Source organism: Aquarana catesbeiana, linkage group LG02 (genome assembly GCF_042186555.1).
Source record: "Aquarana catesbeiana isolate 2022-GZ linkage group LG02, ASM4218655v1, whole genome shotgun sequence".
In the NCBI taxonomy this organism is placed as follows: domain Eukaryota; kingdom Metazoa; phylum Chordata; class Amphibia; order Anura; family Ranidae; genus Aquarana; species Aquarana catesbeiana.
Genome location: NC_133325.1, coordinates 22,402,870 through 22,416,055, shown reverse-complemented (window position 1 = coordinate 22,416,055; position 13,186 = coordinate 22,402,870). Strand labels below are relative to the sequence as shown.

Sequence of the window (13,186 nt, the reverse complement as noted above, 5' to 3'; positions counted from 1 at the left end):
AATCCATACCAGACCCTTATCCGAGCACGGAACCTGGCAGGCCGCAGGAAAAGAGGGGGGGACGAGAGTGCGGCCCCCCCTCCCTCCTGAACCGTACCAGGCCACATGCCCTCAACATTGGGAGGGTGCTTTGGGGTAGCCCCCCAAAACACCTTGTCCCCATGTTGATGAGGACAAGGGCCTCATCCCCACAACCCTGGCCGGTGGTTGTGGGGGTCTGCGGGCGGGGGGCTTATCGGAATCTGGAAGCCCCCTTTAACAAGGTGACCCCCAGATCCCGGCCCCCCCCTGTGTGAAATGGTAAGGGGGTACATAAGTACCTCTACTATTTCACGAAAAAAGTGTCAAAAATGTTAAAAATGACAAGAGACAGTTTTTGACAATTCCTTTATTTAAATGCTTCTTCTTTCTTCTATCTTCCTTCATCTTCTGGTTCTTCTGGTTCTTCTGGCTCTTCTGGTTCTTCCTCCGGCGTTCTCGTCCAGCATCTCCTCCGCGGCGTCTTCTATCTTCTTCTCCTCGGGCCGCTCCGCACCCATGGCATGGGGGGGAGGCTCTCGCTCTTCTCTTCTTCTTTTCTTCTCTTCTTCTCTTCTTCATTTTCTTCTCCGGGCCGCTCCGCAATCCATGCTGGCATGGAGGGAGGCTCCCGCTGTGTGACGGCGCTCCTCGTCTGACAGTTCTTAAATAACGGGGGGGGGGGCACCCGGTGACCCCGCCCCCCTCTGACGCACGGTGACTTGACGGGACTTCCCTGTGACGTCACGGGGAATGCCACAGGGAAGTCCCATCAAGTCACCGTGCGTCAGAGGGGGGCGGGGTCACCGGGTGGCCCCCCCCCCCCCCCGTTATTTAAGAACTGTCAGACGAGGAGCGCCGTCACACAGCGGGAGCCTCCCTCCATGCCAGCATGGATTGCGGAGCGGCCCAGAGAAGAAAATGAAGAAGAGAAGAAGAGAAGAAAAGAAGAAGAGAAGAGCGGGAGCCTCCCCCCCATGCCATGGGTGCGGAGCGGCCCGAGGAGAAGAAGATAGAAGACGCCGCGGAGGAGATGCTGGACGAGAACGCCGGAGGAAGAACCAGAAGATGAAGGAAGATAGAAGAAGCATTTAAATAAAGGAATTGTCAAAAACTGTCTCTTGTCATTTTTAACATTTTTGACACTTTTTTCGTGAAATGGTAGGGGTACTTATGTACCCCCTCACCATTTCACACAGGGGGGGGGGCCGGGATCTGGGGGTCACCTTGTTAAAGGGGGCTTCCAGATTCCGATAAGCCCCCCGCCCGCAGACCCCCACAACCACCGGCCAGGGTTGTGGGGATGAGGCCCTTGTCCTCATCAACATGGGGACAAGGTGTTTTGGTGGGCTACCCCAAAGCACCCTCCCAATGTTGAGGGCATGTGGCCTGGTACGGTTCAGGAGGGAGGGGGGGGCGCACTCTCGTCCCCCCCTCTTTTCCTGCGGCCTGCCAGGTTGCGTGCTCGGATAAGGGTCTGGTATGGATTTTTGGGGGGACCCCACGCCGTTTTTTTTTTTTTTTTTTTTTTTTTGGCGCGGGGTTCCCCTTAATATCCATACCAGACCTGAAGGGTCTGGTATGGAATTTAGGGGGAACCCCACGTCATTTTTTTTTTTTAATTTTGGTTCGGGGTTCCCCTTTGGGGAATTCCCATGCCGTTTTTATCAATGAACTTCTATGTGTATTGTCGGCAATGCAATAGCCGCGGGTAGTTTTAAATGAGTTTTTTCCTTCAAAATGTCATTTTGCTGTCAGACTGTTCTAAACACAGGAAACATGCGCCCCTTTACAGGCACACTATAGACACCCCCCAGGTACGAAATTTAAAGGGATATTACACTTTTATTGATTGACTTTAAGCATTATTAAAATCACTGCTCCTGAAAAAACGGCCGTTTTTAAAACTTTTTTTTGCATTGATCCATGTCCCCTGGGGCAGGACCCAGGTCCCCAAACACTTTTTATGACAATAACTTGCATATTAGCCTTTAAAATTAGCACTTTTGATTTCTCCCATAGACTTTTAAAGGGTGTTCTGCGGCATTCGAATTTGCCGCGAACACCCCAAATTGTTCGCTGTTCGGTGAACTTGCGAACAGCCAATGTTCGAGTCGAACATGAGTTCGACTCGAACTCGAAGCTCATCCCTACCGTTTACCATAGAGCTGACCTAGGTCCGGCCTAGGCAGACGTGAACACTGTTGTTTTTATTGACCTGGAAATGCTCAGATCGCTTTTTTTTTTATTATTATTATTTATTTTTTATCTCCGGCTTTCCAGCATAGAGGAGAAATCTTGTAGGTCCCATATCTCCCCATAAAGAGGACCTGTAACCCTTATTTCTTTTACAAGGGATGTTTACACTCATTGTAATAGGAATAAAAGTGATAAAAAAAAGAAATTTAAAGGGAAAGTGTGTAAAAAAAAAAAAAAAAAAAAAAAAAAAAAAAAGTGTCCCCTTGCACACTGAAGTGAAGGTATCGCCGCGATCGTTGGAGTGAGAGCAATAATTCTAGCCCTAGACCTCCCCAGTAACTTAAAGCATGTAACCTGTAAAAAAATGTTAAAGTGTCACCTATGGAGATTTTTATATATCTGAGTGTGCGCTATTTTAAAGCGTGACATGTTAGGTATCTATTTACTCGGCCTAACATCAATCTTTCACATTATATAAATAAATCAGGCTAGCTTTTTAGTGTTTTTTTTTTTTAAATTCATGAAACAGTTTGGAAACAGTTTGAAAACTTGATGCGCACAAAAAGTTGCAAGGACCGCTGTTTTTTTCCCTAGATTCTCTGCTAAAAAAAAAAAAAAAATAAAAATAAATGTGTATATGATATAAAAAGTCTACACACCCCTGTAAAAATGTCAGGTTTCTGTGATGTAAAAAAAAATGAGACAAAGAGAAATAATTTCAGAACTTTTTCCACCTTTTTAACCACTTCAGCCCCGGACCATTTGGCTGGCCAAAGACCAGAAGCACTTTTTGCGTTTTGGCACTGTGTCACTTTAACTGACAATTGCGCAGTCATGCAGTGTTGTACCCAATCAAAATTGACGTCCTTTTTTCCCCTACAAATAGAGCTTTCTTCAGGTGGTATTTGATCATCTCTGAGTTTTTATTTTTTATTTTTTGCGCTATAAACAAAATAGAGCGACAATTTTGAAAAAAAAGCAATATTTTGTACTTTTTGCTATAATAAATATCCCCAATTTAAAATAAAAAAAAAATGTAATTTTCTCAGTTTAGGCGGATATGTATTCTTCTACATATTTTTAATAAAAAAAAAAAAAATCGCAATAAGCGTAATTGATTGGTTTGCGCAAAAGTTATAGCGTCTACAAAATAGGGGGTAGTTTTATGGCATTTTTATTATTATTTTTTTTTTTTTTACTTGTTATGACGGCGATCAGCGATTTTTTGCTTTTTTTGTGACTGCGACATTATAGCGGACACATCGGACACTTTTGATACTATTTTGGGACTATTCACATTTTATAGAGCAATCAGTAAATGTGACTGGCAGTAAAGGAGTTAACCACTAGGGGGCGGAGAAGGGGTTAAGTGTGTCCTAGGGAGTGATTCTAACTGTTAGGGGGCGTGGCTTACTGTGACACGTCACTGATCACTGTTCCCGATCACAGGGAGCAGTAGATCAGTGACATGTCACCAGGTAGAACAGGGAGATGGCTTGTTTACAAAGGCGTTCTGCCGTTCCGTGACCCCATCTCGGGACACCGGCGGACATCGAGTCACGGAGACCGCGGTGGGTGCGCCCGCTAGGGGGTAGGTTTAAAGCAACGTGTGTGTATATATAATTTGCCTGCCCGCGTGCCATTCTGCCGACGTATATCTATGTAAGGAAGTCGGCAAGCGGTTAATGTGACCTATAAACTGTACAACTCAATTGAAAAACAAACTGAAATCTTTTAGGGGGAGGAAGTAAAAATAAACTAAAATAGTTTGGTTGCATAAGTGTGCACACCCTTACACTAATACAGTAAAACCTTGGATTGCGAGCATAATTCGTTGCAGAAACATGCTTGTAATCCAAAGCACTTGTATATCAAAACGAGTTTCTCCATAAGAAATAACGGAGACTCAAATGATTCGTTCCACAACCATTTATTTATAAGTCCTTCAGTTTATAAGTCCATATAAAAAGATTATAGCGATGTGATTGGTTGTGTAACCATAAAATGTCCATCCACAAATGGAATCCTTCACAAGGGGATTAGAAGCAAAATCCAGGAGGAGCTCCAAAGTATAAAAGAGAAGAGAGGCGCCTCCTAAGTGTAGCAATATGGTTACAATTTAATGAAGGTACAACATTTACTAACTTGCATGGTTGTCGGGTAAAAGAGGCACATCTAAGTAGGGCTGCAACTAACGATTATTTACATAATCGATTAGTTGGCCGATTATTGTTTTGATTAATCGATTATTCGGTTAATAACCTTAAAAAAAAGTGTGGTGTATAATTTAGTTAATGTGTACAGTTTTAAAAAAAGGTAATTTATTCTTAAATATCTCTATGCAGTGGTAAAATATAAATAACCAACTATATGGTTAGGGAGCAAAATATCGAATCCACTCTGAGCATAACAGAAGAGATATACTGTATATACTATTATATATACAGATATACTGTATATAGTATTAGAGGAGAGATATACTGTATATACTATTAGAGGAGAGATATACTGTATATACTATTAGAGGAGATATACTGTATAAACTATTAGAGGAGATATACTGTATATACTATTATATATACAGATATACTGTATATAGTATTAGAGGAGAGATATACTGTATATACTATTAGAGGAGAGATATACTGTATATACTATTAGAGGAGAGATATACTGTATAAACTATTAGAGGAGATATACTGTATATACTATTAGAGGAGATATACTGTATATACTATTAGAGGAGATATACTGTATATACTATTAGAGGAGAGATATACTGTATATACTATTAGAGGAGAGATATACTGTATATACTATTAGAGGAGAGATATACTGTATATACTATTAGAGGAGAGATATACTGTATATACTATTAGAGGAGAGATATACTGTATATACTATTAGAGGAGATATACTGTATAAACTATTAGAGGAGATATACTGTATAAACTATTAGAGGAGATATACTGTATATACTATTATATATACAGATATACTGTATATAGTATTAGAGGAGAGATATACTGTATATACTATTAGAGGAGAGATATACTGTATATACTATTAGAGGAGAGATATACTGTATATACTATTAGAGGAGAGATATACTGTATATACTATTAGAGGAGATATACTGTATAAACTATTAGAGGAGATATACTGTATAAACTATTAGAGGAGATATACTGTATATACTATTAGAGGAGATATACTGTATATACTATTAGAGGAGATATACTGTATATACTATTAGAGGAGAGATATACTGTATATACTATTAGAGGAGAGATATACTGTATATACTATTAGAGGAGAGATATACTGTATATACTATTAGAGGAGATATACTGTATATACTATTAGAGGAGATATACTGTATAAACTATTAGAGGAGATATACTGTATATACTATTAGAGGAGATATACTGTATAAACTATTAGAGGAGATATACTGTAAAAACTATTAAAGGGTGAATCTGGTCAATATCAGACTCGGTGATCAAATTTTTCTATTAAAAACAAAAACAATGTCTTCCTTCAAAAAAAAAAAAAAAATTTAATTTTAAGAACGTTCGTTCTTTCATTCAGCGAATGTACAAAGATTTTTCGTCTGAATGTTCTCGTCTGAAAATTGATCGGTGTGGCCAGCATAAGGCTCAGTACACACCTATGCAGTTTGCATCTGTTTCTGCAGTGCGTTTTGATTTTTGTGCACGTGATTTTGCTGCGATATGCGTTTTTGAATTTTTTTTTGGCCAATTTTTTGTTGGGCGGATTAAAAAACACATATTGCTGCAAAAACGCATTAAATGCTTTTCTGCAGCTTCTCTATTGAAGTATATTGAACCAAAAAAGCACCGTTTCCCGTGAAACCATGCAAATGAACTGTAGTGCGTTTCTGCAAAAAGCACATAGATGTGAACCAGGCCTAAGACATTTAGTAACGTAATGGGGTGAAAAAAACTAAAATTAGCCCTTTATAGTACAAAAAAAAGCAGATAATCACTACTGTAAGGGGTTTATTTTTTTCAGTGTAGAACTGTGAAAGTAATATTTGCAGTAGCGATTATTTGCTCTTTTTGTACTATAAAGGGCTCATTTTAGTTTTTTTTTAACCCCATTATGTTACTGGCCGATTAATCGATTATGAAAATAGTAATCGATTAATTTCATAATCGATTAGTTGTCGATTAATCGATTAGTTGTTTCAGCCCTACATCTAAGTAAGCATGCATCGGGGTAAAGCTGTCCACACAGACCATCCCCCGCATCGCCGACCCTCACCGCTGTTAGTCTGCAACCGTGACCGGGAAGACTACCCTGCAGTACAGTGATCTGAAAGTGTGGCTTGAACTGCTTGTGAAAGGATGACGTCAATGGCGGTGCGGTGGGCCATTCCAAAACTTGAATTTTCTTCTGGTGAAGCCATTCCTTTGTTGATTTGGATGGATGCTTTGGGTCATTGTCATGCTGAAAGATGAAGTTCCTCTTCATGTTCAGCTTTCTAGAAGAAGCCTGAAGGTTTTTTGCCAATATTGACTGGTATTTAGAACTGTTCATAATTCCCTCTACCTTGACTAAGGGCCCCCCTGTTCCAGCTTAAGAAAAACAGTCCCAAACCATGATGCCACCACCATGCTTCACAGTGGGTATGGTGATGTGCGGAGTTGTTTTTGCACCAAACATACCTTTTGTAATTATGGCCAAAAATGTTTAAAGTGCCCTTCATCTCCGTGAGCTCGCGCAGCAAAGAAAACGCACATGTAAGTCACGCCCGCATATGTAAACGGTGTTGAAACCACACATGTGAGGTATCGCCGCGATCGTCAGAGTGAGATCAATAATTCTAGCCCTAGACGACCTCAGTAACTCTAACCTGGTAACTGCGATTTTTTTTTTTTTTAAAGCACCACCTATGGAGATTTTTAGGTACCATAGTTTGTCGCCATTCCACGAGTGCGTGCAATTTCAAAGCGTGACATGTTGGGTATCAATTTATTTGGCTTAAGATCATCTTTCACATTCTATGAAAAAATTGGGCTAACTTTACTGTTTGTTTATTTTTTTTTAAATTTATGAAAGTGTATTTTTTCTTAAATTGCATTTGAAAGTCCACTGCGCAAATACCGTGTGACTTATATTGACTTTTATATATGTGACTTATATAATGATTGTTTGTTCTCTAGATTCTCTGCAAATATATAAATATATATATATATATATATATCTAGAGCAGCTGAACTTTATTTGGGGTTAATCAGAGGCATTTTAACCACTTCCCACCCAAGGTACGTCTATGGACGTTCTTGACTTTGAGCGGGGATATCTGAATGATGGGTGCAGCTACAGGCATCATTCAAATATCATCTTTTTAGAGCCGCCGATTCTGTGTACCGTAAGAATGATCATAGCGGCTGGTCAGCCCCTTGATCGTTCTTACAGGAGGCGAGAGGGGACCCTCCCACCGCCCTCCGGTGCTTCTACCGATTCACCGCTGCGATCGGTGAGTCGTAGAACAGATCCGCTGGCCCCGGGTTCCTACTATAGAGATTTCCGGCGGACCAGATGGTCTCTGGAGTATCTATGATCGCTCGGAGGCTGGGCGCGATGTTATGACATCACGCTGGGCGCGATGTTATGACATCACGCCCGGCCTCTGCATTCAAAAAGACGGCACCGCCTCGGCTGGGAAGCCGTGATCATTTTTTTTCAGCCTAGAGGTGAGATGTGGGTTCTTACTGACCCCCAAATCTCACTGTAAAGAGGACCTGTCATGCTTATTCCTATTACAAGGGATGTTTACAGTCCTTGTAATAGGAATAAAAGTGATCAAAATTTTTTTCTTTTTTAAAGTGTCAGTAAAAAGTTTAAAATAGAATTAGCAATAAAAAAAAAAAAAAAAAAAAAAAGGTTAAAAGCCCCTCTCCCCGGTAGTTTGCACGCAGAAGCGAACGTAAGTCCCGCCCACATATATGAAAACGGTGTTCAGACCACACATGTGAGGTATCGACGCGAACGTTAGAGCGAGCGCGATCATTCTAGCCCCAGAATTCCTGTAACTGAAAACATGTAACCAGTAAAAAATTTTTTTAAAGCGTCGTCCATGAGGCTTTTTAAGTAGCGAAGTTTGGCACCATTCCACGAGCGTGTTCAATTTTGAAGGGTGACATGTTAGGTATCTATTTACTCGGCGTAACATCATTTTTCAAATTATGCAAAATAATTGGGCTAACTTTAATAGGTTGTTGTTTATTTTTTTTTAAAGCAAAAAAAGTGTTAGAAAAATTTCTGCGCAAATACCGTGTGAGATAAAAAGTTGCAATGACCGCCATTGTATTCTCTAGGGTCTCTGCTAAAAAAAAACATATATAATGTTTGGGGGTTCTATGTCATTTTCTAGCAAAAAAAAAAAAAGATGATTTGTACATGTAGGAGAGAAGTGCCAGAATTGGCCCAGATGGGAAGTGGTTAAAGATGGATATCTCTGTTATGGTAGCAGCTGCTGCCACATAACCCAGGTATCCATCTCTTCAGTGAGCGGTCCGGTTTACGATAATGGTGGTCTCTGCGGCGGATTCGCCACGAGATCACCGTTATCAGCAGCAGGAGAGGGGTCCCCCCTCCCGCGCCCTCCGCCGCTTACTGGAGCCGTCGGTAGCGGCGGAGGTGATCGGGTCTTCTCTCGGGCTGGGTATGGAGATGAGTGAGGGGAAGATGGCCCCCCCCCACCCGTCTCCATACCATAGCAGGGAGGAAGAAACGTCAAAACTTCACTTCCGCCCATACCTCTTAAAGGGCCATTTTTTATTTTTTTTTTTTATTTTTTTTTTTTTTTAATGACACACTTTTTTAAAAAAAATTTTATTGCATTTTAGTCCAAATATGAGATGTGATCTTTTTGACCCCCAGATCTCATATTTAAGAGGTCCTGTCATGCTATTCTCTATTACAAGGGATATTTACATTCCTTGTAATAGGAATAAAAGTGACACAATTTTTTTTTTTTTTTTTAAAAACAGTATCAAAATAAATATAAAATAAAGTAAGTTCCAACAAGCTCGCGCGCAGAAGCGAACGCATACGTGAGTGGCGCCCGCATATGAAAACGGCGTTCAAATCACACATGTGAGGTTTTGCCGCGATCGTTAGAGCGAGAGCAATAATTCTAGCCCTAGACCTCCTCTGTAACTCAAAACATGCAAACTGTAGAATTTTTTAAACGTCGCCTATGGAGATTTTTAAGGGTAAAAGTCGCCATTCCACAAGCGGGTGCAATTTTGAAGCGTGACATGTTGGGTATCAATTTACTCGGCGTAACATCATCTTTACTATATAAAAAATAAAATTGGGTTAACTTTACTGTTGTCTTATTTTTTTAATTCAAAAAACTGTATTTTTTCCCAAAAAAAAGTGCGCTTGTAAGACCGCTGCGCAAATACGGTCTGTCAAAAAGTATTGAAACGACCGCCATTTTATTCTCTAGGGTGTTAGAAAAAAGGAATGTATAATGTTTGCGGGTTCTAAGTTAATTTTCTAGCAAAAAAAAAAGTTTTTAACTTGTAAACGCAGAGTCTGAAAAATAAGGCTCAGTCCTTAAAGAGGATGTAAGCCCTGATGGGTTTTACTTCCTCTTTGTTTCCCTGCAAAGGTAAAGCATAATGGGCTAGTATGCATCGTGAAAGTGGTCTGTAAGGGTTTAAATGATGGCGGGTGTGTACTGACTATATAACATGAGTTTGAATGTGATTCCTATACCACTTCCAGCCCAAGGCTGTCATATGACGGCCTTGACTTTTAGTGGGGATATCTACAGGCATCATTCAGATATCCTCTTTTGCAGACGGCGATACTGTGCACCATACGAACGATCATAGCGACAGTTCCGCTGCTTGATCATTCTTACAGGTGCCGCCATCCGGTGCCTCTCCCGGGCCATCGGGGACCCAGAGAAAGAATCTGCCGGCGCCGGACAACGACCATAGAGATTTCTGGTGACCAGATGGTAACCAGTCATCTCTATGACCATCGGAGGCCCGGGCGCGACGTTATGACGTCACATCTGGGCCGCGGATGTGAACAAACCCGCGATCATGGCGGGTGAGCATGGGATTGTGTGTTTTTTTTTTTTTTTTATATAAATCTTATGCTTTCCAGCCTGGAGAAGAGATGTGGGGTCTTATTGACCTCGCATCTCTCCATAAAGAGGACCTGTCACAATAGATTCCTATTACAAGGGATGTTTACATTCCTTGTAATAGGAATAAAAGTGATAAAATAAGTTTTTTTTTTTTAATAAAGTGTAAAAATAAAGTAAATAAAAAAAAAAAAAAAAAAATTAAAGGGCTGGTAGCCTGCACACAAAAGCGAACGCACATGTAAGTCCCGCCCATATTTGTAAACACAGCGCAAACCACACATGTGAGGTATCGCCGCGTGCGTTTGAGCGCAAGCAGCAATTCTAGCACTAGACCTCCTCTGTAACTAAACTGGTAACCTATAAAAAAAATTCTTTTGATGCAAATCCTGGTCCCTAAATACAGGTTTATTGGCTCCGGTCTAGATTGGCCCTTTGTATGTGAAATATGAACCATAGATTGCAAGCTCCTTCAGGGCCAGGGGCTGAGCAGCACTGTATAAATTGTCAGCACCTTATGGACTCGTACACACTTCTGCTAAAAAAAAAAAAAATTCTGTATCTGAGGTCCTGTATACGGGGCCATATTTTACACCGCATGCATTTTAATGTTTGTGCTAATGTTTACATACTTGTAGGGTGGATTCTCATCCCCACTCTATCCACAACCAATGGCCAGTGAGATCCAAGTGATGGGTGAACTTACAACAACTATAAAAAGGAAAATGTGATTCTACTATAGGGAGGGTCTCAAATTGGCGGCCCTCCAGCTGTTGCGAAACTACAAGTCCCGTCATGCCTCTGTCTGTGGGAGACATGCTTGTAACTGTCAGCCTTGCAATGCATCATGAGACTTGTAGTTTCAAAACAGGGCCGGCAGTTTGAGACCCCTGGTTCCTATTCTCCCAGCACTGCCGTGCTTGCACCACACGGTATTCTGGTGGATTATTAACAGCTTCCCATCCAGACCAATTCTGACATTTCTCTCCTACATGTATAAAAAAAAAAATCATCATTACTCAGAACCCCAGAGGCCCCCCATCTTGTAGGAGCCCCACCATCTTGTAGAGCCCACATCTCTCCATAAAGAGGACCTGTCAGATGCTTATTGCTGTCACAAAGGAAATTTTGCAATCCCTGTGACGGCAATAAGTGATGATAAAAAAAAAAAAAGCAGTGCAAAAAAAATAATAAAATTAATAATAATTTTTAAAAAAAAATGTACTGCCCCCGTCTCCCCGTATCTTGTGAAAATGCTAGTTTCCCGGCTACCATGCTGATCGGGCAAGTTTCAGACGTTTGAGATCCTGAATTGTGAATGGTGTACAGATGAGGGGGATCTGCCTTTTACCTCATCTGATAAGTGTGCCAGACGGCAATTCAAATACAACACCAGCCAGGGACCTTGCATTTTCAGAAGGGAGATTAGCAATGTGGGTCCCCTCGCTTCAAGAACCGTGATGTGGAGTTGGGAAGAAGGTACCAATGCACTGAGGTACCAACGCACTAACATCAGCTCCCGGTGCCCGGGCATGGCTTTAATATCCAAGTGATGATGTCACAGACCTTACCAAGGTAATCTAGTCAGAAACTAGACAGGTTGTATTGTGTATAAGGGAAGGCGCTATGGGCAAGATTGGGAAACCTGCCCAGCTGGTTCAACTGTAAGTATTTGAATGTGCATAGCCTGCCCACAGGGTTACTTTATTCAGGACAGCATGAAGGTCATTTGTCACCATAAAAGGACGCTCTTCCCTGGATGATGAAATGTGGTGTTTTGTGTTGCAGTCCTCGGTGGGGTTCGATGACCTGGCGGCCTCGTTCTCTAAGGAGGAATGGATGGAGCTGGAGGAATGGCAGAAGGAGCTGTACAGGAATGTGATGAAGGAGACCTCGGAGACGCTGATCTCGCTCGGTAAGACCCATCACCCGGTGGTGAAGCCGGCTGCTCTGTGTCTGGGAGGGCTTCACTGACTCTCCAGCACAGCATGAAAGATTCAATGAAAAGTGATTGAAAAGTCTCATTTTTTTTTGTTTTGTTAAAAATAACAAACATACTTACCTGCCCTGTTGCAGCCCGGATCACCTCCTCCTCCTCCTCGGGTCCCTCTTCGGTGCTTCTTGCTCCCCCCCCCCCCTGCTGAGTGCCCCCAGCGGCAAGTAGCGGTCCCTCTTCGGTGCTCCTGGCTCCTCCCCCCTGCTGAGTGCCCCCAGCTGCAAGTAGTGGTCCCCCTGCTGAGTGCCCCCAGCGGCAAGTAGCGGTCCCTCTTCGGTGCTCCTGGCTCCTCCCTCTCCTGCTGAGGCAGTACCAAGTTGCACACTGTGTGAGCATGCATGAGTGCCCCCATAGCAAGCGGCTTTCTGCTTCTCTGGTCTCTCCCATGCGATCGGGGAGCAGGAGAATGAATCCGCCGCTGGCGGTGGTTTACCATAGAGCTGGCCATGGACCAGATGGCCTCTGACCCTTGGAGGCCGGAAGTGACGTCACTTCCTGCTCTGGCAGATGCAAACACTGCTGTTTTTTTGCTGGAAGGCCTAAAATCGATTTTTCTCAATTTTTCTTTTTTTGATTTCTATAAAATAAAAAGCACAATATTTACCCCCCCCCCCTTTTTTTTTTTTTGTGGTATAAAGTAAAAAGATAACATAGTAAATAGATACCCAACATGTCACACTTTAAAATTGCGCACACTCATGGAATGGCGACAAACTTCGATACTTAAAAATCTCCATAGGCAACACTTTAAAATTGTTTACAGGTTACCAGTTTAGAGTTACAGAGGAGGTCCCTATACCCACAACAGGCCATGTTTGCAGGTTTTCCTTCATCTT

At 41.9% G+C, this 13,186-nt stretch overlaps 1 protein-coding gene across 2 annotated transcripts in view; it reads left to right on the top strand.

The window, feature by feature from the left end:
- Window positions 1-10,367: 10,367 nt before the first annotated feature.
- LOC141126698 (uncharacterized) overlaps window positions 10,368-13,186 on the top strand; it is a 59,527-nt gene continuing 56,708 nt past the window's right edge. Inside the window, exon 1 of one of the 2 annotated variants that reach the window (XM_073612666.1) lies at window positions 10,368-12,269. In XM_073612666.1, coding sequence (XP_073468767.1) covers window positions 12,122-12,269 — 148 coding nt within the window. In that variant the 5' untranslated portion in view covers window positions 10,368-12,121. The remainder of the gene's footprint in view (window positions 12,270-13,186) is intronic. The other variant, XM_073612665.1, reaches the window with a different exon arrangement.